At 45.4% G+C, this 25,868-nt stretch overlaps 2 protein-coding genes across 9 annotated transcripts in view; one reads left to right on the top strand and one right to left on the bottom strand.

The window, feature by feature from the left end:
- The window catches only part of DOCK6 (dedicator of cytokinesis 6), a 96,631-nt gene extending 88,486 nt beyond the window's left edge, over window positions 1–8,145 (bottom strand). For all 4 annotated transcript variants that reach the window (XM_082204484.1, XM_082204485.1, XM_082204486.1 and 1 more), the window contains exon 1: window positions 8,067–8,145. In XM_082204484.1, the coding sequence (XP_082060610.1) occupies window positions 8,067–8,110 (44 nt within the window). In that variant the 5' untranslated portion in view covers window positions 8,111–8,145. The remainder of the gene's footprint in view (window positions 1–8,066) is intronic.
- TSPAN16 (tetraspanin 16) overlaps window positions 1,103–25,868 on the top strand; it is a 39,336-nt gene continuing 14,570 nt past the window's right edge. The window contains exons 1-3 of one of the 5 annotated variants that reach the window (XM_082205215.1): window positions 1,103–1,167; window positions 21,746–21,812; window positions 22,835–23,041. In XM_082205215.1, coding sequence (XP_082061341.1) covers window positions 21,756–21,812; window positions 22,835–23,041 — 264 coding nt within the window. In that variant the 5' untranslated portion in view covers window positions 1,103–1,167; window positions 21,746–21,755. Of the gene's footprint in view, window positions 1,168–16,144; window positions 16,356–20,936; window positions 21,305–21,688; window positions 21,813–22,834; window positions 23,042–25,868 lie in introns of those variants that run through there. The other 4 variants (XM_082205216.1, XM_082205213.1, XM_082205212.1 and 1 more) reach the window with 4 other exon arrangements.

Below are 25,868 nucleotides of genomic sequence, written 5' to 3'. Positions count from 1 at the left end.
TTGGTTTCCAAGTCCATTCCACACAAGAAGATATTTCAAAGTTCTCTCAACTTTGTCATACAGTGGTACCTCGCAAGACAAATGCCTCGCAAGACAAAAAACGCGCAAGACGAAAGAGTTTTCCGTTTTTTGAGTCGTTCCGCAAGACGAATTTCCCTATGGGCTTGCTTCGCAAGTTTGTTTCCTTTTTCTTAAAGCCGCTAAGCCGTTAATAGCCGCTAAGCCACTAAGCCATTAATAGCCGCTAAGCCGCTAATAGCCGTGCTTCGCAAGACGAAAAATCTGCAAGACGAAGAGACTCGCGGAACGGATTAATTTCGTCTTGCGAGGCACCACTGTACTTGAATATCATTCCTGAAAGCCAGGTTGCAGGGGCAGTTGAAGTTTCAAACAACTTCCACTGGATTCTAGGCTACCATTCTCAGATTCATATGTAACAATAGCCACCCACGAATTCAGGTTTCAAACTAATGAGAGTCCTGCTATAGCAACAAGGACTTGCTCTAACAGAGCAGGGCTTTCCCCTGCTCCTTGCACCATTCGCCTCTGAAATTAGTCACGGTGGGGTCTGGAGAATCCCCAGAAACAGCATGAAGGAGAAGGGAGGTGTTGTCCCATCTGGCAAGCTAAAAAAGGTTTGCACTGACATTACAATTGCCATAGCACTAGGTTGAACTCCTCCCCATGCCCAGACTACCTACACTGATTTCATGGCTCAACAAATTATCCAAGTTGCCCGGAACACAAGCAACCAACCTTCCAACAGGCTGTCCCACAGCCTGACCTGGCCACTTTTCTTGTGGTGTTTCAGATACAATCTCAAGGTGGTCGGGATGTAAAAAGTCCCAATACTTGTGGAGGGCATCTTTCTGTCTTCCTCTCCTGCCCCTTTGTCATTGCTATGCTCAATTAATCTAACCTCAGTAACGATAATAGCACTGAACAAAGACACAACTCTCTGAGAACCTCACAGGCCAACCAATGAGGAACCTCACAGGTTTGTTGCAAGGCTAACGTAACACTCCCACATTTTGGGAGAATGTGTAAGCTATTAACACAATGAATAATATTCAGAGACTGTTGTCTTGGGTGTAATCCTCAGATATTAAGAAGAAAGAATTCCAGGATTTCTAAGCAATACCTACTGCTGGCACTCTTGGGTTGAAGGTGAGTTCACATTTTTCTGTCTTTCTGAAATCATTCTCTGCTGTGATAAATGGCTCAGGGCGGACTGCCAGCTCTGAACACAAGAGCTTTATTGCTATATTTATGTAGCCGGAAAGGAAGGGAGTTTCTGTCATCAATGTTCACCTCATCCTATAAGCCTGTGCTTCTCAAACCTGTGTCCCCAGCTCTTGTTGGACTACAACTCCCATCATCCCTAGCTAGCAGGACCAGTGGTCAGGGATGCTATAAGCTGATAGGGTCCCCAAGACAACTCACCTCTCACTCCATTTGTTTTCCCTTTCTTTCTCTCTTGGCTCACCTACCTTCAACCACAGACTTAACTCCTGGACTTCCAAACTGCCTAACTTTGGTTCCTTAGTTTAAATCATTTCCTCACTTCCCTGGAGAGAAAGTGCCTACAGAAAACAAGGAAGAGGTCTGTAAAGGAAAAGAAATTCTCCTAAGGACAGAAGGCAGATTGCAATTCACTGAACAACTTCTGGTGAGCCACCTACCATCTGGTGATTGCTAGGACTCCAGCAAAAGTAAATGAAAATGCTGGACTAGCTGGCCTTGGTTTAATCAAGACGGTCCTTTTTAAGCAAACATGAAATATTTGAAATCACAAAACTAGTTAATTAACTGTTACGAGATCCTGAGAGTACCCTCTTCCTTTGTGAATTTAGCATACATCATTGGACCACAGGACCCTAGTTTTTTAAATTAAGCAAATCAGAACATTCAAGACTGAAGTCAGCCAGCCCTTATCTTAACACCAGCAGCACTTGATCCTGTATATAATGCTATTAACTTGCTTCCAATACTGCAATCTCAGCTCTTCCATGGACAGCAATAGCTACAAAACTAACAAAACCAGGAGGTATACACTAGCAGAATCATCATTACTGAAGGAAAGCAAACCTGAAGTTCAACACTATGTGGAACAGGGTAAGAAGGGATTGTGCAAGTTAGTTAACTGTGTAAAGAAGGCACATGATACAGCTCTGCTGTTCAAGCTGAATAGGTATGTCCCTGTAAACTGGCTGGATGGCTGAGTAGATAGGTGAATTGACAGATACATAAAATAAACTGCATCAGGTATTTGTGTGCCATAGACTTTCATGGCAGAAAATAGTGCAGTGGAACCTCGGAAGTCGAACGTAATCCATTCAAGAAGGATGTTCAACTTCAAAAAACGTTTGAATTCCGAGGGATGGCTTCTGATTGGTTGACAGCTAGGCTTTCTGCAGATTGGAAGCCGCATTGGACGTTCAGGTTCCAATGAACATTCAAAAACCAGAACACTTACTTCCAGGTTTTTTATGTTCGGGAGCCGAAACATTCGGGAACGGAGTGGTTCGAGAACCAAGGTTCCACTGTACAGTCAAATACAACCTTATATCATCATCTATTCACAATTACCCTTGAATACAAAGTCTTGTAGTACCTCAAAGAGTTACAAATTTATTAAGGCATAAGCTTTCATAGACAAGTGTCTACACATCAGATGCATCCTAAACTGGCAGTATATTACACACACACACAAACACACACACACACACACACTTGTATTAGGAAAAAAGAGATCTAAATCTCCCTGTGGGGAATAAAGGTGTACATTCCTCCATCTAAAGCAACCATTGAAGACCTGTTATTGCACCCATGTTCCTCTATAGGTCTATCACTGCCTTGATAAAGAAAGAGAAAACCAAGAGTGGCCACAGAACCAGAGTACCAGAAATTATTCACCCTCAACTTCTGCCAGCACTGAAGTCACCCTGAGGCTCCCCACAGTGCCTTGTGCTTCACAAACAGGCAACCAGACGCATTTTAGTTATTTGTTGCCCGCTAGCATTTAAGGGAAGAAAGGGTGGAGTGGCAGGAAGAGAAGAGAACATTTTGGTTTCAAAAACTGCTGCTCAAGTTTAAATGAGCTGCAACTGGAAGGGCTCACTCAAGAACCATTCAAGCAACAACAATAACCATTAGGCTGCATTCCAAAAACATTAGCTTGAACTTTCCAGTGAGCGGTCAAAAGGGAGCAAAGGCAGGAAGCAAATGGGGGGGGGAATACACGCAAGAAAAATCACAGCACATCTGCCAAGGCTCCTCCCATCAAAAGGAAGATGCTGTTTCCTTCCTTTCCATAAAACACTGCAAACAGCAGAGGGTGGATGGGACTGAGATTTAAGCATGCACTGCTACTTATCCACTAAGGATCTGTTCCCACAAACATGTTTCCTCCCACGCTTGCAACATGAGAGCTTCCTGAGAAGTCTCAGGCTTATTCAGGCAGACACCCTCAAGAAAGAGATTAGCTTTGCTAATCTGAAAGCAAAATTCTCTCTCCTTGCTCTTCAGTATTAAAGTCCAGCTTAATATGCATTTGGGCTTCTTCTTGGCAAGCCTCCAGCTCCAGACTGCTAGCCCTTATAATTACAGAAACCATTCTTCTTTCTCAGAATCCCCAGGCAAAGGTGCGTCCCCACAAAAACTGAGACTTATTGTCAGCCTGTGCACAGTCTATTTGTCCTCCACAGAGCTAGAAATGTGCTGCATTTCAGTATTCTCCAAAGACAGCTTCTGAATATCCAAGACTAAAAGTTCTGCCCTGATGTTAGACTTGCAAGATCTTGAAAATACCATATATACCTGTCTTCCCTATTCTGGAGCCCTCCAGATGTTTTGGCAGAGCTGAAGGTAGTTGGACCCAAAAACATCTGCAGGGTGCCAGATTGGGAAAGGCTGGTCTGTAATGTGTAGCAATATAGCTGAATGCCGATCAACTATCAAATTCATTCCCAAATAGACACACGCAAGATTGTACTTCAAATCTTCCCACAAACAAAAGTGGCTCACATCCAACTAAATCATCCTCACTTTCTTTCTTTCTTTTTCTTTTTCCTTTATTTACTGCATGCTCTGTGAAGCTAAGTCAGTGCAGGTAAGTAACGCAATGAGTATACAAAGGTAAATAATGCTACACTTATAACCCAACATCTATAAGCAGAATACAGTACAGTATAGCAATAGTAACAAACATTCCATCCGCTTAAAAGTTCGCCAGGATAGTTTGGGGGAGGGGTTATCACTGTTAAAATTATGAGACTTGAGAATCCGAACCATCAATTAGCATTAACACTCATTTATGAGCTGCCTTAAAGCCACTGGTTCATCTAGCACTCTGTCCAGTACTCAAAAGGTTTCCAACAGGGGTCTTTCCCACCCTTACCAGCAGATGCAAAGGAACAACCTGCTTGCAAATGAGGCTCTCTGTCATTGTGCTAGGGCCCCTCACATTTTGATAGCTGAAGTACACTTTTTTCTGAATTATAATTGGAGGCACATTCCAAGTCTGCAGCTCAAAAAGTTTGTGAGAGTATATATTCTCATCTTTCTGTGTTTCCTAATAAGTCACTGATCTGAGTGTGTTTTCAGAATAGAAGGACAAGGCCAGAACAGTGTATCATGCAGAGACGCAGCAGACAGATTCTCCTAGTAGACTCATGGGAGCTTCTACTCATATAATCACAGACTCATAGAATTGTAGATTTGGACGGAACCCTGAGGGTCATCTAGTTCAACTCCCTGCAATGGAGGAATATACAGGTGGTCATATGGTGATCAAACCCACAACATTGGCATTTTCAACACCATGTTCTAACCAACTGAGCTACGAGTCATTTACTATGTTAGCAAAATGAGTGCTATAGCATGTGGGCACATTTGTAACCAAAAAAGGGGGGAGAACAGAGTGGGAAAAGGCTATCTATTGGGGGGGTTTAGGGTCCACATGATCACCCACATCGCCACCCCCACTGCAAGCCACAAAAGCTCACAGAGGCTGAGGACTAGTGACTTGTTTAAGGATGCTTAGTAAGTTTGTAGCAATAGGACTTCAAGCAGCTCTCTTAACCACAATCTTATACTAGCTCTCAAAATAGATAATAAAAATGACCATTACAATTAAACAACAGTATATTCTACTATCAACTATTTCACTGTTGAAACATATCCTACAGATTCATATTGTTAAACATCTACCTATTTCACAGATCCACAAACTGAAGTATATGGACAACCTTGATTTTGAATAACACTTTATTCATACATACATACATACATACATATTCAGGCTACCAGTATAGTATGGACATACACATTTTTAGTAGTCTGCAGAAAAACTTTCCCTACAAACAAATGTATGCATGTGCTTCGTTTGCTAAAAAGCTACTTGTCTAGCTTTTTAAAAACTTGAAGCTAATTATTAAAAGCTTAGCCTTGCCTTGACTTGCTAAGAAGCTCCCATTTGTTTATCAAAAAAGAACCTTTTAAACTAAGTATGTAGAGCAGAGATGGAGTGAAAGAGAATACCATGTCTTCATCCCAAATTAACTCCAAGAAAAAGGAAAAAGTAAGATACATAGTGTACAATATATGCCATGCTATCAATCAGAATGAGTACAGCAGATTGACACTGAAGATCTATAATCTGATTCTGGGAGTCTCGCACTCTACCTCCCTGAAAGTTACCGTATGTCTGTCTCTCTCTCTCCCTACTGCTCCTGTCATGTGAACTCAACCAATTCAAAGTAGCTTCACTTTATGAGGATAGGGAATGTGGAAGATGATTACACATTCATCTATCACAAGAATGGGCAATCCGTTTTGCCTCCACCTCTATAATGGTGATAATCTGCTGTACCCTTGTTTGTAGGGCTGTTGTTCCACCATGAAGTATATTTCTTCTGAAAGGCAAATCAAGCCCTCCCTCTGTTCCACTACTTCTGGTGGAAAAATGGGAGTGTACAGATGAAGAAGAGACCATTAGAACAGCAACAAGAAAGGGAGTGCGGCAATGCATTTAACAGTTACATATACTGTCCCACTCATTTGTCGTTAAAATATATATTCAGCTTTGAAATGTACAGTGGTACCTCTGGTTAGGTACTTAATTCGTTCCAGAGGTCTGTTCTTAACCTGAAACTGTTCTTAACCTGAAGCACCACTTTAGCTAATGGGGCCTCCCGCTGCTGCCGCGCCACCGGAGCACAATTTCTGTTCTCATCCTGAAGCAAAGTTCTTAACCCAAGGTACTATTTCTGGGTTAGCGGAGTCTGTAACCTGAAGCGTATGTAACCTGAAGCATATGTAACCCGAGGTACCACTGTATTGTTTAATCCTTGCTACCTCTGTGGCCTCACCCATATTAAAATGCTAACATGTAAACTGCTTGGGATAGAGACCTGGCCTTTTGTATTACTCTGTAAGCTGTGTTGTTGTTGCTGTTGCTGTTGTTTAGTCATGTCCGACTCTTCGTGACCCCCTGGACCAGAGCACGCCAGGCACTCCTGTCTTCCACTGCCTTCCGCAGTTTGGTCAAACTCATGTTGTTAGCTTCAAGAACACTGTCCAACCATCTTGTCCTCCGTCATCCCCTTCTCCTCGTGCCCTCAATCTTTCCCAACATCAGGGTCTTTTCCAGGGAGTCTTCTCTTCTCATGAGGTGGCCAAAGTATTGGAGCCTCAGCTTCAGGATCTGTCCTTCCAGTGAGCACTCAGGGCTGATTTCCTTAAGAATGGATAGGTTTGGTCTTCTTGCCGTCCATGGGACTCTCAAGAGTCTCCTCCAGCACCATAATTCAAAAGCATCAATTCTTCGGGCAAGATACAGACTGAAGAAAACAGCAGCAGACACCCTGAATTTGAACAGGTGAGCACACAAGATCGCATCCTTGTGTGGCACATGAATTAACCTAGAGCAGTCATTAGCACCTGCTCACACACCCCTCCAGGACTGAACCCATACCGAAAGTGATAGTGTCTGAATGGATGGGCTCACTGTTCTTATTCCTCTTTGACCTTACTTTTGTACACATAACCCCAAGACAAGAGTAACTTAGTAACTAGGAGCATCCATTCAGGTAGACCATGAAGAGCAGAAACAAAAAAGGGCAAGATCAGGGATGGTCAGTCTTTTGAACCACACTTACCTCCCCTACAAGAAACCAGCGAACCCCAAAAGTCTTAGCAGAAGCATGCATAGGCAAGGAACAATTTCCTGAGGACTAGTTTTTATTCCACCACCCCCCATACCAATGAACCGCAAACAGCTTAGCGTTGGCATACATAGAGTGGTACCTCGGGTTAAGTACTTAATTCATTCCAGAGGTTCTTAACCTGAAACTGTTCTTAACCTGAAGCACCACTTTAGCTAATGGGGCCTCCTGCTGCTGCCACGCTGCTGGACCACAATTTCTGTTCTCATCCTGAAGCAAAGTTCTTAACCTGCAGCAATATTTCTGGGTTAGCGGAGTCTGTAACCTGAAGTGTATGTAACCTGAAGTGTATGTAACCCGAGGTACCACTGTATAGGCAAGGGAGGAATAACAATAACAATCATAATCATAATAATTTATACCACGCCCATCTGGCTGGGTTTCCCCAGCCACTTTTCTGAGGAACAATTTTCGGAGGACTAGGCAGGTTTCATGGGCATTCCCAAGGTTGGGCTTTCATTTGTTTCCGGGAGTGTGGAAGGAGAAAGAGAAATGCAAAGGCAAGGGAACCTTTGGAATCCTAGACTCTATATGAAAGGGTCGATCTGGACGGGACCCAGAGGATCACTTGGTCCAGGCCCCCTGCAATGCAGGAATCTCAACCAGATCATCCCTGGAAACCTCCAAGGGAGGCGAGTCCGCCACCTCTCGTGGGAGCCTGTTCCGCTGTCGAACAGCTGAGCGACTGAGGGAGGGGTCGGGTTGGCCACCCTCACACCCCCCCCCCGCTCGCCAGCCGCTGAGCCCCGGGCTAGGAAGCCTCGACCCGGGTCGGCTGCTGGTGCGCGAACCCGCCCGCCTTCCCCCTCGCTTGCCCTCCTCTCTCCCGTCGCCCCTCACCGGTTAATGCGGTGCGCGAAGGCCCTCCGCTCCGCAGCCGCCATTCCGCCTTGGCGTCGCCCGCGCCCGGCGCGCCTTCGGCTCCCTCAGAAGGTGTCTGGGCGCTTCTCCGGCGCAGCCTCGCGCCAGGGAAGGAGCGGCCGGCCGAGGAGGAGGAGGCGGGACCCCGTCCCCGAAGCCCCGCCTCGGAGGCCGAGGCAACCCCAGCCTCCCTCTCCCTTTCCCTCGCTCGCTTTCTCCCGTCGGCCTCGGGGTCGTTGCCTGAGGGAAGGCGGGAACGGCGCGAGGCAGGATGGGGCGGCCTTCTTTCCTTCCCTCAGTCGGGATCCTGCCCGGCGGCAGGTGCCTCAGGTTGCCTCAGGTTGTCTCGGTGGCAGGGCCGGCCCGCCCTCGAGGCGAGCTGAGGTGGCTGCCTTAGGCGGCAGGGTTCGCCGACTCTGGTTATATGGCACCCTTCGAGAGGACAAGTTTTATTTCCAAAATGTTTTATATTTTGATTTTGTTCTGTGAGCCACCCTGAGACTTCCAGGTATAGGGCGGTGTATATATATTGAATTTATATACAGTCATACCTCAGGTTGAAGTAGCTTCAGGTTATGTATTTTTGAGTTGCGCTCCGCGGCGAACCGGAAGTAATGGAGCGCATCACTTCTAGGTTTCGCTGCTCGCGTATGCGCAGGCACTCAAAATGATGTCGCGCGCATGCACAGAAGTGGCAAATTGCAACCCGCGCAGTCGCTGGTTGCGCTCTACTCAGGATGCAAACGGGGCTCCAGAACGGATCCTGTTCGCATCCAGAGGTACCACTGAACTGCCTTATACCCTACTATATATACAGTGGTACCTCGGGTTACATACGCTTCAGGTTACACACTCCGCTAACCCAGAAATAGTGCTTCAGGTTAAGAACTTTGCTTCAGGATAAGAACAGAAATCGGGTTCCGGCGGCGCAGCGGCAGCAGGAGGCCCCTTTAGCTAAAGTGGTGTTTCAGGTTAAGAACAGTTTCAGGTTAAGAATGGACCTCCGGAACGAATTAAGTACTTAACCCGAGGTACCACTGGACATATATACATACATACACAGTGCTTTTTTTCTTAAAAAATGTTTAGGAGTACTCTCATTTTCCTATTCATATTGAAATACTGCCCCTCAATGAGGCCAAACTTAGATTTACAAAATGTTTAGGGAAAATAAAAAAATTCCTTCCAGTAGTACCTTAAAGACCAACTAAGTTACTTCTTGGTATGAGCTTTCATGTGCATGCACACTTCTTCAGATACCTGAAGATAACTGAAGAAGTGTGCATGCACACGAAAGCTCATACCAAGAACTAACTTAGTTGGTCTTTAAGGTGCTACTGGAAGGAATTTTTTTTATTTTGACTATGGCAGACCAACACGGCTACCTATCTGTAAAATGTTTAGGGGTATGTGTACCCCTTCATCCCCCCCAGGAAAAAAGGACTGGGGTGGGTGGGTGTACACACAGACACACACACATATTATATATATATATATATATATACCACCCTTTATAGATATATATAGATATACACACACACCCCACCCTTTATATAGCTCTCTCTATATATACAGTGGTGCTTCGCAAGACGAAAAGAATCCATTCTGTGATTCTCTTCGTCTAGCGGTTTTTTCGTCTTGCGAAGCAAGCCCATTGACGGATTAGCGGATTAGCGCTATTAGCGGCTTTTAGCGGCTTATCTGCTGATTGGATCAGCTGATAAGCGGCTTAGCGGCTTAGAAAAAGAGGGGGAACCCGCAGGAACTCGCAAGACATTGTCGTCTTACAAAGCAAGCCCATAGGAAATTCGTTTTGCGAAGCACCTCCAAAACGGAAAACTCTTTCGTCTAGCGAGTTTTCCGTCTTGCGAGGCATTCGTCTTGCGGGGCACCTCTGTATATGTATATGTATATATTTGCTTTCGTAGATTTTCACGGGTATAGGAATGCAGGTTTTGGTGTCTTCGGGTGTCTTCCCGTGTAAGAGTCGGGGTGTCTGTGCGACGTTTCGACGAGGTCTCACTCGTCATCTTCAGGCTGGTGCTTTCGGCTTCTTGTTACTGGAACAGAGCAGAGTCTGGTGTTTGAGTTCCTATAAATACTGTTGAGGGGTGTGGTGTATAGCCTCCAACGTTCTGGGTAGAGAGGAAGTTCCTAGATTAGTGTGCCTTTTCTTCTTTTGTTCCTTAATTACTTGAGGGATATCTTGGGTGATTTCATGAGTGATATTCTGAATATCACTGGGTGGGTCATTAATTACTTGAGGGATATCTTGGGTGATTTCATGAGTGATATTCTGAATATCACTGGGTGGGTCATTAAGTGTAGATTAGATTGCTAAAGCTCTCGTGTCTTGACCTCTTGAGCTTGTGAAGAGTTTTTCTGAGAAGATGGCTGTGCTGCATTTAGTTGTGCTCTGGCTTGGCTTCGTGTATAGGGGCGAGCTATGGTTTTGTGCCTTGTGCCAGCCAGATCTGTGTAGGGATTGCAGGGGGGTGCAGCATCCGGAGGTGCCACTATAGTTTGGTTGCTGGATGGAGTCTGTAATATGTCTGTGGAGAGGGTCTGGGTTTGGGTCTGGTGTGGTTGATTGGTGACGGCGTTCTGTGTGCCTCTGGTTCTGGTGTCGGTTTTTGTGGGGAGGGCTAATTTCCAGATGTCTGGCAGGCGGGACGTGTCGTCACGCTTGTTCATGTTGTGAGGGTGTTTCTCTATCTCGATGGCTTCCATGATTATTCTCTTGTGGTGATGTTCCATGTTAAAGAGCAATTTGGAATCTGCAAAATTAATTTCGTGTCCTGTTTCTTTCATGTGTTGGAAAAGAGAGGAAGTTTTTTCTTCTTTTTTGACGGCATTCTTGTGTTCTGCGATACGTGCATTTATTCGTCTGTTTGTTTGTCCAATGTACGTGGCTGGGCAGACTTTGCAGGGTATTTCATAGACCCCTTGGTTTTCCAGCTGGATTTTGTCTTTTGGGTTTCTGAGGATATTGGCTATTTTTTGGTTGGTGCAGAAGGCTGTTTTGATATTGTGTTTATGGAGGATTTTGCTGATTTTGTCTGTAGTGCCCTCAAATGTGTTAATCGCCAATGGATACCAGAAAAACAGGGTTACGAAGCTAATCCAAAAAGAAACACCCCCCAAAAACCAAGACACAGAAGAAAACAATGGCATGGCCCTCCTTCCTTATATCAAGGGCACTACAGACAAAATCAGCAAAATCCTCCATAAACACAATATCAAAACAGCCTTCTGCACCAACCAAAAAATAGCCAATATCCTCAGAAACCCAAAAGACAAAATCCAGCTGGAAAACCAAGGGGTCTATGAAATACCCTGCAAAGTCTGCCCAGCCACGTACATTGGACAAACAAACAGACGAATAAATGCACGTATCGCAGAACACAAGAATGCCGTCAAAAAAGAAGAAAAAACTTCCTCTCTTTTCCAACACATGAAAGAAACAGGACACGAAATTAATTTTGCAGATTCCAAATTGCTCTTTAACATGGAACATCACCACAAGAGAATAATCATGGAAGCCATCGAGATAGAGAAACACCCTCACAACATGAACAAGCGTGACGACACGTCCCGCCTGCCAGACATCTGGAAATTAGCCCTCCCCACAAAAACCGACACCAGAACCAGAGGCACACAGAACGCCGTCACCAATCAACCACACCAGACCCAAACCCAGACCCTCTCCACAGACATATTACAGACTCCATCCAGCAACCAAACTATAGTGGCACCTCCGGATGCTGCACCCCCCTGCAATCCCTACACAGATCTGGCTGGCACAAGGCACAAAACCATAGCTCGCCCCTATACACGAAGCCAAGCCAGAGCACAACTAAATGCAGCACAGCCATCTTCTCAGAAAAACTCTTCACAAGCTCAAGAGGTCAAGACACGAGAGCTTTAGCAATCTAATCTACACTTAATGACCCACCCAGTGATATTCAGAATATCACTCATGAAATCACCCAAGATATCCCTCAAGTAATTAATGACCCACCCAGTGATATTCAGAATATCACTCATGAAATCACCCAAGATATCCCTCAAGTAATTAAGGAACAAAAGAAGAAAAGGCACACTAATCTAGGAACTTCCTCTCTACCCAGAACGTTGGAGGCTATACACCACACCCCTCAACAGTATTTATAGGAACTCAAACACCAGACTCTGCTCTGTTCCAGTAACAAGAAGCCGAAAGCACCAGCCTGAAGATGACGAGTGAGACCTCGTCGAAACGTCGCACAGACACCCCGACTCTTACACGGGAAGACACCCGAAGACACCAAAACCTGCATATGTATATATATATACACCACCCTTTATAGATATATATAGATATACACACCCACCCACACACCCCACCCTTTATATAGCTCTCTCTCTCTCTCTCTATATATATATATATATACCAAGGAGCTCAAGGTGGTGTGCACATGGTTCTCCTCATTTCATGGTTCTTCTCATTTCATCCTCGCAACAACCCTGTGAGAGAGTTTCATGGCTGAGTGGAGATTCGAACCCCGCTCTCCCAGGTCATATGTTCCACACTGGCTCTTATTTGCTCCTCCCCCCCATATTTCTTATTTGCACAAAAAAATCCATTTTAAATTTATTAATACTTTGTGCCCACTCGGCTCAGCGTCCTGGGATCGCTCTTGATCCAGAAGCTGTGTTTTGGCACAGAATGCTGCAGCATGACTGTGGACAGGCTTTGTCAGCATGTAGCAGCCGTGCTCAGAGGTCTGTGCTGGTTGCTGATTTGCTACCGCACCAAGTTACTGTTAGCATGTAAACCACATAAGAACCTGGAGCCGGTTTACCTATGAGATCGCCTTACCCCACATAACACCCATTCGACAGCTTTGATTGGTGGAATTGGCGCTACTACAGGTGCCACGTAATACCCATTCCGCATTTGTAAGAACACGATGATTTAGTGTGGCAGCACCTACACTTGGGAACTTCCTGTCTATTGAGATCAAGCAGTTCTCTAACATCACGGCACAATGAAAGTTTCAGATTCTATCTGTCTGACTTTAACCCGGAAGTAACTGCAAGGGTGGCTGAGTTTTTGTCAATAGTATCTCTTAGAGTGGTATTTCTAAGTATCTCTTAGAGAAACGCCAATGAAAATCCTCGTTATTACATATTTTACATGGCTGTTTATTTGTATATATTTTTTAAAATTGTATATATGGATGTTTTATGATGCCCTATATTTGTAATGCCTAATAAAGGTTTGGCAAAGTAAATGATCAAGGAGGCACCTTCATTGTACGTTTTTCGGCACCTGCTAAAAACACTCTTGTTTAGAGAAAAATACCCAGATGCTTAGAAAGCCAAGGTAATTTTAATCTGCTTTAGTATTTTAACTTTTGTGAGTTCTAAAAGTATGGTTGTGATGCTTTCTCAGTTTTGTTGTTTTATATTTGTGTAAACCGCTTTGAGGTATTTTTTTACAGTCATGTCTCCTAGTGGAGACTTGTCAAGCAGACCCTACCTTTGAGCACTCTTTCTCCCTTTTATCTAATTATCCAAATTAAAGCTTCAGTTCATGGCTTTAGAGCTGGGACTAAGTTTTGATCGCTGGCATCTTTTAAAATTATTTTTCAAAAAAACACAATTCTGTTTCTATTTTCTTCTTAGGATTTGCCTCAAGTCAAATGTCTCCACTAGATGGAGACTTAACCATTAAAATGCTTTGAATTGTTCACATAGCAACAGTCAGTCAAATGTAAAACTTGTGGACTAGTCACAGAGATAGATAAATAATTACATGGGATCCGAATCAAAGTTTGTTAATATGTTCAAGTTTAAATGCAAGTTGTTAAACTAAAAACATTTGAATTGTGAAAACTAAATTTCACACGTATGCAAGCTTCATGACAGCTCTTTTAAGCTTGTATCTAAAGTAAAATTGCATGTACTATCTTACTAATAGTCTTAAATATGAGTTATAAAAATAGGAATATATGTTAAAGAACTCCCTAGACTAGAAGATATTTTGAGTTCAGTTGTCGTATTTATTTTCATTTTTAAAAAATGGTTGAAAGGGTGGGGAAATCCCCAGCAGCAGTCATTCAGGTGTGTACTGAACACCTGTGCATTTCTGATTTCCTTTCTAAATCCAGGTTGTCAGGTGTTTTACTTTTTACACCAGAAGCCTGTGTGTAAATCATTTTCCATCTCTATTCATCACAAAGCTTGGCTCTCACGCTCTCCAATGTGGTTTCTTAAAATTCCTCCTTACCTGGGATATTAGTTTGGTTATAGGGGATTCCGTAGATATAAATGCCCAATTAGCATTTAGGATTCAAATTATAAGTTCCCCCACAACATCCTTTTTAAAAATGGGGTGTTGGAAGTTTCTGGTGTTATAGAATTCTAAGGTCTCTCATTCATATATATATATATATATATATATATATATATATATATATATGCAGGTTTTGGTGTCTTCGGGTGTCTTCCCGTGTAAGAGTCGGGGTGTCTGTGCGACGTTTCGACGAGGTCTCACTCGTCATCTTCAGGCTGGTGCTTTCGGCTTCTTGTTACTGGAACAGAGCTCTGTTCCAGTAACAAGAAGCCGAAAGCACCAGCCTGAAGATGACGAGTGAGACCTCGTCGAAACGTCGCACAGACACCCCGACTCTTACACGGGAAGACACCCGAAGACACCAAAACCTGCATTCCTGTACCCGTGAAAATCTACGAAAGCAAATATATATATATATATATATATATATATATATATATATATATTGCTCATAAATTTACATGGCAAACACATACATAAGTATATAAACCATGTGTTTGAAATATTACAGGAGAGCAATCCTGAAACCATTTTGACTCTCCCAAACTGACCTCTCCGTTGTCTTTTGCTTAAATGTCTTAAGGGTGTATGTGTGTATGAATAGGGTGAGCCTGTGACCTGGATTCAGGAATTAAAGCATTTACCATCACAAAAGAATAGCCAGGCCTGCCCAGGTAGAGCAATGATTGACCAATGTCAGGTTTCCTGGCAGACAGGATTTCTGTGGTAGACTGCTCCCCCCATGTATTTCTGCTGCGGACCGCCTCCTTCTGTGATGTATGTATGATGTTTTTGGAGGTGGTCTTGAGCTACAGGGTGGGCAATTTCAAAAGTCTATATAAGAGGTTGCACACTATTGTTCTGGGTTCCTCTCCTCCCTCCCTGTGTGGGGTGAGGTGGGGACTCTGTTGCAACCGTTTAATAAAGATCATGCTTACTAGTTGCTTTGCTTCTCAATATTCTCTGGTTGGCCTCTGTTATTTTCTCCTACCGAAAGAGAACCTACCTAAGGACTCTATACGGGCTCTTGGATACCCCATGAGGGAAAGGGAGCAGTTTTTTCTTATAACACTACCCTAAAAGGAACACCCTGTGTCGTCATTACATTCGTGGTGATGCAGAGCACACTCCACAATGGCATCTACCACAGAGGCATGCAGCAACAAACTGGAATGCATCTTAACCACAACTTGTGTGTCGCCTTTTGATTGTAACATTATGTGGGTGTCAAGGTGCCTCTTGTATAGGGACTGATTCTATAGGGCCCTGGTCCCTTCACTACCCCAATAAAATGTTTGGGGGGGCATACACCACAATATTTTATACAAGTTGGCAACTTCCTCCCTCACAACCATGGGCAGCCACCTCCACACTAGCCGGAAACTGCCCTCTTTTCCTAGCTTGGCTCCCCACAGCAGAGGAAGCTGGTGTGGGAAGAGAAGAGCAGGAGGGGGAGAGGCCCCTCCCCATATTTTGTTCAAGTTGGCGCCTATGGCCTCTTGTGCTCATATATTTACAAAGCACCTTTCACATTGCCTATAGCTATAATGTGAGCAGTAACAGAATTTCCAAAGTCTGATAAGATATTTGGGTGCAGCTCCACCGGGGATAGCCAAGCCACTTGGGTGCAAATATAGACCAGCAGTCACTTTGGTTCCTTGGGTTTTGGAAATAAAGGGTTAAGGAACTGTCTCATCTCCCGGGACTGCTATGTAATCGCCTCCCTCTTTCCAGGCTGGGAGTTAAGGAGCAAAGAGGAGAAGATACAAAACTGTCGCAGAACCAGGTGCAGGGCAGGGAGAGAAAGTACAGCTCTAGGCAGCAGGAATATGGGTGCCTGTTAAGTAGCTGGCCACACCCTGGAAACCAGAAGCACAGGAGGTGCTGGGGGCACGACGGCACATTTCATAGCTGAAAACCATCTAAAGGTAAGTTGAGTAGAACAGCTGCTTCACCTGGATACGCTGAAATGAGTGCAAAGTGTTGAATTTCTATCGAAAGACGTGCTGGGCCAGATCTAGAGTGCCCGGACACAAAGAAGGACGGCGAGGCACCTCCTTGTTTAAGAGCTGTATGATAAGACAAAAGTCAGTAGGAGTTGCCAATGAATTTTAGTGAAATAGCTTCATGGACACTGTGATTCAAGGCACAGTAACCAGTCTGCCCAATCCTACATCTAATCTGATCTCTGGTTGACATGGACAGTTATCACATGGAGTTATACCTCTGCTTTCCTTTACCTAAGAATGGGGGTCCCATCAGAAGCTGGTTAATAAAGGCAAGGCAGCAGGGGAGGACTGTAAAACTGAACTGGTATGTGGTATGTCAGTGTTTCTTGATACCAGTAACTGGCCTCCGGAGCAGTTTAAGGGGCTTGTGAGATTGCCAACTCTCAAGTAGAGTTGCCAGATTCTTTCCCAGTCCCTGTAGATGTGCCTTTAATAGTAGCTTTATCTGCAGGTATTAACAGGCGATAATGTTCATCACATTGCTTTGTTAAGTTTGACCTGCTGATTTCTGCAGCTCAAACAAGTAGAAGTGAGGGGTGCAAATCAAGCAGCCCTACTTTGAAGTTATCAAGGTCTTTTCCTTTCTCAGAGTCCTGGTCTAACTTGGGGAATCAATTCAGTAGTTGGGGTGCTTTAGGTTAAGCCTGGCTGGCTCAGGGCAGAGATTGAACTAGAAGTTTCACAGAGACGTGCCCTCTCTTTATTCAACTAGATGGGATCAGGCTTGAGGACTTGCTGTCCAGAATTATTCTTCAGTCAGAGTTTGGTTAATGTTTGCTTGCTGCATACTAAGACTTCAGTCAATGATTGTGTAGCCCAGTCAACCGTTGCAGCTTTAGACTTCTAGCTACAAAGCTAAAGTTGGTGATTAGTCAGCATAAAAGTTCTAAACAGAACTCAGCAGGGACATGTCATAAGGAACTGAGGATTATATGCACATGCACCCCAAAACAAGCTTTGTCCCCCTTTTATCATATATCTTCATAACTGGCAGACTCTCCCTATTGAGATCCACAATCATTCTCAGCAATGAAAATAATTGGTTTTACACACCTGGATGCACATGGCATTTTACAAATAGGTAACTGGGAGTGTGCAAGCCAAACTAAGGTTTGGGCCGCTCCATATCCTACTCCTCCTACAGGAGAGAGTCCTCTACAGATGGCAAAGAATTGTGTTTGGCCCAGTGCTTTGTTTAGTTACAAGATACCATCAAGCACAGCATCTCATGTCTACTATAGCCTGGATATGTATACATGGATAAGGAACTGGATTGTGCACCCCACAATAAGCTTTGGGCCAGAGTTCTCTGGCAATGGCAATATGCAATGGGCCACAGCTTTTGTAGGGGGACAGTTCCTTTTTAAGTTTTCCAATGGAGCTGTGCTCCAAGCTCTTACACAGATAACAAACTAGGAACTAGGAACTATAATCTTGTCCCATAGATTCTATTAGGTTCATATGAGCCAACTTCTAGAGGCCAATGGGTCTTCAGCCCCTCCAAAAATAATTGAGGGTGCTGCCTCCCCCCAAAGTTGATGGGCATTGCTATTCACCATCCACCACTGAAAAGCACCTAGTGGTCCAGCAGGGAGGGCTATGAATGATGGCATAGCTGTGATGGGCCAGTGAAGGACACTTCTAAACCACTGGGCCCTCAGCTAGTGCCCAGTCTGGTCCTGACCGGATTGCATGCCTTATCACTGAGTCATCCCATATAGACCCAATATAACAAGGAGCAGATATGTAATTCTCTCAGTAGCAGTTTCAAGGGTTGACATTTGTGTGGGTTTAGTGAGGTGTTTTAAGAGTCCATCAAGGGGATGCAAGTTAGGGGAATGTTAAGTCAGGGGAAGGGAAGGCTGGGTCAGAGTCTGTGGGAATACTTCATATGCAGGCCAAGAAACCAAAGTTGGAGAAGCTCTGTCCCAAATGCAGCCCCCTAAGCCTGCCTGTCTTGCCCAGGGACTCCCCACATCATGCTCCCATACCAGCCAGACCCACTCTTCCCAGGCCACACCCCACTGACCCTGATTCACACCTTCCTGTTGTGTTGTGGCTATTTTGAAATATTTTTAGATGTTTGTGGTGCCTATAAATGCTCTTAAAACCTTTTAAAATATGTTTGCATTTTGTCTTTCGTTGCATTGTTTTTTCCACTTTGCTGTTTGCTGCCCTGGGCTCCTTTGGGAGCATGGGCGGGTTAGAAATGTAATTAATAAAATGCTAGAAAATAATGCATAGTTCCATTCCAAGAGACTCTGCAGAGAACCCTGGGAAAGGATGCTTCCTTTGTCAGGCACCCGGTTGAGGTTTTTGCTTCCTGGTCTGCAGGATGCATCAAGTGTGCTCAGCAGCGAAGGCTCAAGGTGGAGATTCCTCTGAGAAACCAAAGCCAGGCACTTCCGAGAAAAGAACAGTTGCTGCTGTGCTGCTAAGCAACAGCTTCGGCTTGTCTTTGGCAACAAGGAAAACAAGGACCCAAGCCGAGCAACAAAAGGACGCTGGCAAAATGGCCCAGCAAAGCAGCAAATGCAGTTGTTGCCAGCAGTCTGGTGGCAAGTTGTCCTCACCCCCCCTGGAGACCTCAATCCAGAACCAACACACTCCATGTCTGGATTTAGGTACAGCCACTGCAGCCTTTACTGAGGGGTCTTACAACCATTCAGAAATCTTCCAAGGAAGATATGGGGACGCTTGACACATGTGAGGGCTAGAACTTAGCTGTTTGCCTTGCTTTCAGAGTTGCTGTGCAATAAGGAGGCCAATACGTGATAACTAATCTGATGTGTGCAGACAGTTACACAGACACTTGGTATAATGTCCCTGGCTCTGAAATGGTTTGTAGCAGACTGGAAATCCCAGGGAAGGGATACCAATTGAATACAGGAGTGGCAAGACATGGTCAAAAGGAAAAGGGAGGCATTGACGAACTTACTGGGGAGTGGCTATAGCAGTGATGTCACTTGACCAACTTTTCAGTGACAAAAAGTAAAAAAGGTAAAGGACCCCTACACGGTTACATCCAGTCAAAGGCGACTATGGGGTTGTGGTGCTCATCTTGATTTCAGGCTGAGGGAGCCAGCGTTTGCCCACAGACAGGTTTCTGGGTCATGTGGCCAGCATGACTAAACTGCTTCTGGTGCAACGGGACACCATGACAGAAACCAGAGCACACAGAAACACCATTTACCTTCCCACCGCAGTGCTACCTATTTATTTACTTGCACTGGTGTGCTTTCAAACTGCTAGGTTGGCAGGAGCTAGGACCGAGCAACAGGAGTTCACCCCATCGCGGGTATTTGAACCACCAACCTTCTGATGGGCAAGCCCAAGAGGCTCAGTGGTTTAGACCACAGCGCCACCCGCATAGCCAGCTTTCTTGTTCCCACCAGAGTGGCTGAAATCCTTCTGACTAGTAACTCGGCACATCTGTCCTCTGTAATACAGTGGTACCTCAGGTTAAGTACTTAATATGTTCTGGAGGTCCGTTCTTAACCCGTAACTGTTCTTAACCTGAAGCACCACTTTGGCTAATGGGGCCTCCTGCTGCTACCGCACCGCCGGAGCATGATTTCTGTTCTCATCCTGAAGCAAAGTTCTTAACGCGAGGTATTATTTCTGGGTTAGGGGAGTCTGTAACCTGAAGCGTATGTAATCCGAGGTACTACTGTATCTGCTACCAACTTTGCAGACTAAAACATAACTCATCATGATTGGGTCAGCCCCATGTGCTATGTGTCTTAGTTGTAGTCACAACATTGTGATATTGGAGACTCAGCAGTGTGTGTGTGTGTGTGTGTGTGTGTGTCCCCAAACAGCATTGCTTGCGGGTGTGGAAGGTTTGCTCTCATGTTCATTCCCACCGAGGGCCCTTCCTGCCACTTGTGTCTTTGCTCAGTGGATGATGTGGTTGCAACTCTTTTTGCTGAGTGATTCAGACATATTTCCTCTATTTCTGCTAGCAATATTCAATTTTGCCACCACTAATACTTTTATTTATCCTGCATCCGTCCTTCCCTGCAGGGGTGCCAACTTGAATAAAATATTGGGGGGGGGCTAGGCAAGCCCTGCACCACATATTTGAATGGCAATGCCCATCAACTGGGGGGGGCGGGAATCCCCTCAAATATTTTATGGGGGTCCCAAAGACCCCCTCAGCTCCTAGGAGTCGGCTCGTATGCTTCCCCTTGAACTTGAGCGTCAAGTTCAGATTTAATTATAATTGTCAAATTAGATTCAGAGAATTGCTTTGGAATACTGATTAGCATTACAAATGCCAAACTGTGGATCCCTCAAAATAAACTGCAGATTCACAACTAGCGGGTGCTCAGCGAAGCAGCTGCCTCTGAAAATTCTTCATGAGCAGAACACCACAGGGCTCTTCACCCTGCTAGTTTTTTAAATTTTATTTTAAGTAACCATGTGGCAAAATAAAAGAAACATTAAATGTTGGGTCCTCTCTTGGCCATCATGCCAATGGCAAATATCAGGTGAGGCCTATGCAGCAGATTGGAACTCCGATGCAATTTCAATATGAAGCAATTGCAGTGACAATCTCAGATCTGGTCAACGGCTAAGCATGGGATTTGCTTATTCTCTTAGCTTCATCCCTGTCAGCATCCTGAAAGAATTGCCTTAGAAGGTACCTGCAATTAACCCAGCAAGCACATGTATGGGCCGCTAGCCTAGTGGTGGGCAGCTTAGCAGCTTAGGGACTCAACCTTTTCCCCACTGCACTCCTGGAGAAGAAAGGGTCAAAGTGAGCAGATAGGAAGGAAAACCAATGCTCAAAATGAGGAAGCACCCACTCTCACTGGTAAGTGCTGTTGTTTCTCACCTCACTCCAAATTTCATGCAGTAGAAGGGTGAAGATGGGGAATGGTTGCTTGATTTGCTAGCAAGCAATGGAAGATGTTGGGTTGGGGTCAGAGGTGCTAACTTGAATAAAATAGGGGGGCAGGTAAGCCCCACCCTGCACAATCGATCACATGTCGCTCATGCACACCATTTGAATGGCAATGCCCATCAACTTTGGGGGCCCCCGGCTCAGTCAAATATTTTATGGTGGGGGGAAGGAATCTCAGCTCCTAGGAGGTGGCTCCTATGGTGGGGTGGGATGAGTGGTTAACCTTCCAACACCTATTCCTGTCCAAAACAAGCTGCCAGTAGAGATAGCTGCTGCTGACCTAGCCAAAGCCAGCGTTAAATACCTGTGCAAATGTCAGCTCTTCTGTGGTCTCTTCACCTAGATGACAAACTCAGGACTGGTCAATGGCTAAGCAATGGCTTCATCTCTGCTGCTACAGGTGCAGAAAGATGGTTTGCTTCTCCCTTCTGAAGGTGATGATGTTTGTATTCAACGGCATAATATTTGTGAGTATGCAAGGGGGATGGTGAGTATGCAAGGTGGATGGGATGCGGGTAGTGCTGTGGGTTAAACCACAGAGCCTAGGGCTTGCCGATCAGAAGGTCAGCGGTTCAAATCCCTGCGACGGGGTGAGCTCCCGTTGCTCGGTCCCTGCTCCTGCCAACCTAGCAGTTCGAAAGCACGTCAAAGTGCAAATAGATAAATAGGTACTGCTCCAGCGGGAAGGTAAACGGTGCTTCCGTGCGCTGCTCTGGTTTGCCAGAAGTGGCTTAGTCATGCTGGCTACATGACCTGGAAGCTGTACGCCGGCTCCCTCAGCCAATAAAATGAGATGAGTGCTGCAACCCCAGAGTCAGACACGACTGGACCTAATGGACAGGGGTCCCTTTACCTTTAAATGTTGCAAAGACAAAACCACATGATTCCATTCAACTGCATATGTCTTTTATAACGGGGCATTCACTGGGGAGAAATAGTGATAGGAAGGGATGCAAATTCACCCCCAGGCTTATTGTATTGTCTCCTGCACCCCCTCAACTGGACACAAAGGCCAGGAGAAAAAGGCAAACTGTCTGGGAAACATAGGTGGGAAAAATTGCCTGGGAGAATTGGCAAGGGGGGAAATGGTCAACCCCCCCTGTGCTACCTGCAGATCAGTGGCGTAGCGTGGGGGGTGCAGGGGGGGCCAGCCACACCGGGCGCAACATCTGGGGTTAGGGGGCGCAAATCCACGGGTTAGGGGGCGCAAATTACTTGCCTTGCCCCGGGTGCTGACAACCCACGCTATGCCACTGCTGCAGATCTTTTCCTGCACATACCCCAAGCCCTGTATTTACTGGCATACATGTGATTAGGAACATATATCAACATGTTAACATCCTCAAAAGTGGATGTTAAGAGTTAAGGAAGCTGGAAACCTCTCTATATGTATAAAAGCTAGTGGAATGACAGAGTTCACTGCAGAATGACAGCGCCCTAGATGAGAAATGGCACCTTCTTACCTCTGTTCTCTCCCTTGCCTGTCCAGCTGGGGGGCCTGGCTTTGCTGGGCATCGGCATCTGGGTGAAGGTGGATGGCGGTTCCTTTGCAAAGGTCCTGGGAGCTGCAGCTCCACAGTTAATGCAGCTGATCAACGTGGGCTACCTGCTAATTGCCGTTGGCACCTTCCTTCTTCTCATGGGCTTCATGGGATGCTGGGGGGCCATGAAGGAAAGCAAATGCCTGTTGCTTGTGGTAAGTCAAATAAAACCTCAGAATTAAAAAGTAAAAGTAGAAAAGAAATGAATGTTGCCCTCCCACAAAAACCTAATTTTTGCCCAGTGTGTAACATGATAGCCAAAGCTGGTAATGTTTGCTGTTGTGCACTTCCAGGGATTTTTTTTTTAAAAAAAGGTGTACACTTACAGGTACAGAAATACCTGCATGCGTGCATGCCCAGAACAGAGAAATTCTCCTGGAGGTTGGGGAAGGAGTGATTGAAGGAAGGGCCTAAAAAACACAGCCCAGGTATATTCTGTTAAGCTTCAATTGTTGGTAGGGATGGCATCGCAGAATAGCAATTAATATCCATGGCTTAAAAAAACTAGAAATGTGCAAAGGTGGAAGGAACTTGTCACAGAAAAACCTGATCTTTATGACTCGTTTGTGATATAAGGCTCCCCTTTCAGAAGCACCTTTAAACTTTCAGTTCTATTGAGAACGAGTGAAATCTGACCTTTTCCATAGGTGCACATAGACTCTTTTGAAAGGCTATTGCAGAGAAAGAAGAGCTTAGAATCTGCCACATTTGGCTCCCAGGGGAGCAGAACTCATTAGATTTAACCAATGTTAACAAGACTCCCTTGGTCAGGTGGGCGGTGAACGTACTTCTTTTGAAGTTTGAATTCGCTGAACATATTCATAAGTGGTACAAATGCCTCTCCAATCTAAGTTCTTTATAAAAGATCATAATATATAACCACCAGAGTCTAAAAACTTCAGAGGTAAAGGATCAGGCATAATTTATAGGTGACTTAATGGGCAACTGCAGATGTTATGCTAAACCATAGTTTAACATTTCGAGAACAAGCTGTCTTGGGTTTATGTGCCCCCAGCCCCATCCCAGCGCAGCCACAAGCAGGAGCCTGGAAGCTGGTGAAAATGAAGGCAACGTTTTTCTTCCCCCAGACAAATTGTAGTACATCTTTGTTTAAAACGAGCCAGCTTAAAACCATAAGATTCTGAACCTGGCTTGTTTCTACAGAGCTAAGATTAATCATAGTTTAGAACCTGGGTTAAACCACAGAGCCTAGGACTTGCTGATCAGAAGGTTGGTGGTTCAAATCCCCGCAACGGGGTGAGCTCCCATTGCTCGGTCCCTGCTCCTGCCAACCTAACATTTCAAAAGCATGTCAAAGTGCAAGTAGATAAATAGGTAACGCTCCGGCGGGAAGGTAATCAGCGTTTCCGTGTGCTGCTCTGGTCCGCCAGAAGCGGCCTAGTCATGCTGGCCACAGGACCTGGAAGCTGTACGCCGGCTCCCTTGGCCAATAAAGCGAGATGAGCGCCGCAACCCCAGAGTCGGTCATGACTGGACCTAATGGTCAAGGGTCCCTTTACCATTTACCTTTATAGAAGCTGGGTAGCATTCTAAACAGTGTTTATTTCAAATTCAGTGGTGAAAACGTCTTTTTTCCCCAAAAAAATTTTTTAAGTGTTTTCCAAAAATTTTAGACAAACAAACATACATCTTAATTGTACTTGATCCAATCTTAGTAACATTGTTAAGTGACTTCTCCAAATCCCCCTGGCTGAATTTCAGTGTATATCATTGTAACAGTTTTCCAAAACCTATTTTCTCATAAAATTAACTTAATCACTTAACCTCTTGTCAGGGGATGATTAGCTGCTTGTGCTTAAAATAGTGCCCCTTCAGAGTTTGTGCGACCCCACAAACCTCTGTGTGTGACAGAGCTCCTCAGACATGTCTGCTCTAGTCACTTGTAGAGTCCGACAGTGGCTGTCTGCGGAAGCGCTTCCAGCAAAGAAGTTCCTTAACGGAAACGCGTCTCCTGGACTCACGACGTGACAGCTTCCGGCGAAGCATAGGTCTCCCTGCAGTTGCTTCTGACACCTCCCCGCTATTTTCGCTCGAAGTGTCTCTCACCCCTTTCTCTCCCCTTCTGCTTCCTGCCTGGGCTGCTGCGTCTCTCTCAGCATTACTGAGATCCTCCTCCAGAGACCCCGCGCTCCCCCTACTGGTCCCTGCTTTAGCTGTTGACTCTCTCCCAGTCTCTGGGAGCCCTACCACTTCCCTTTCCTCCGATGTCAGTTCCCTGACATCCACCTCCCCTCCAGGGCCCCCCTCTCCCCCGCCCCTACTCTCTCCTCTGGGCGGTGAGGAGCTGAAACCCCTAAAAGAATCCTCCTCATCTTCCGACGTCTCGAACATTTCCCTCCATCGGTCTTCGTTCCGACGCGCTGAATCCTCCTCCACCTCGGAATCAGCGAACCCCTCCAACTCTTCTTCTTCGTCGGTGGTGGCGAAGTATTCCCTCCGGAACCTCGCCACTGGCTGGGGTTTCCGAGGGAATCTCTGATGAAAAGTTTCAATCAAAACCTCGTCATCTACATCCTCTGCCCTGACCCAGGTGTTTTCCGACTCCGGCTCCCCTTCCCACATTACCAAATACTCTACTTGCTCTCCCCTCCACCTGGAATCGAGAATCTCCGCTACATGGTAGCTGTGTTCTTTTTCCTCCATAGCTGGTCCCCTATTGACCCTCCCCTCTCTGTCCCCTATATACGGTGACAGCAATGATCTGTGGAACACTGGGTGCAACTTCATGTGGTTAGGTAACCGGAGTCTGAAAGCCACTGGGTTGACCTGTTGCGTGACTTCAAATGGGCCCAGTCTTTTGGGTCTTAACTTCTTACAACCTCCTTTAAATGGTAACCCTTGGGTGGACAACCACACCTGATCCCCCACCCTAATGCTTTCTCCTTCCCTTCTGGTTTTGTCTGCCTGCCTCTTATATTCCTCCTTCGCCCTGTTTAAATTGAGTTGGAGCTGGCGATGGAT

Source organism: Podarcis vaucheri, assembly GCF_965113315.1.
Source record: "Podarcis vaucheri genome assembly, chromosome: 17".
In the NCBI taxonomy this organism is placed as follows: Eukaryota; Metazoa; Chordata; class Lepidosauria; order Squamata; family Lacertidae; genus Podarcis; species Podarcis vaucheri.
This window is presented reverse-complemented; position numbering and strand designations above follow the sequence as displayed.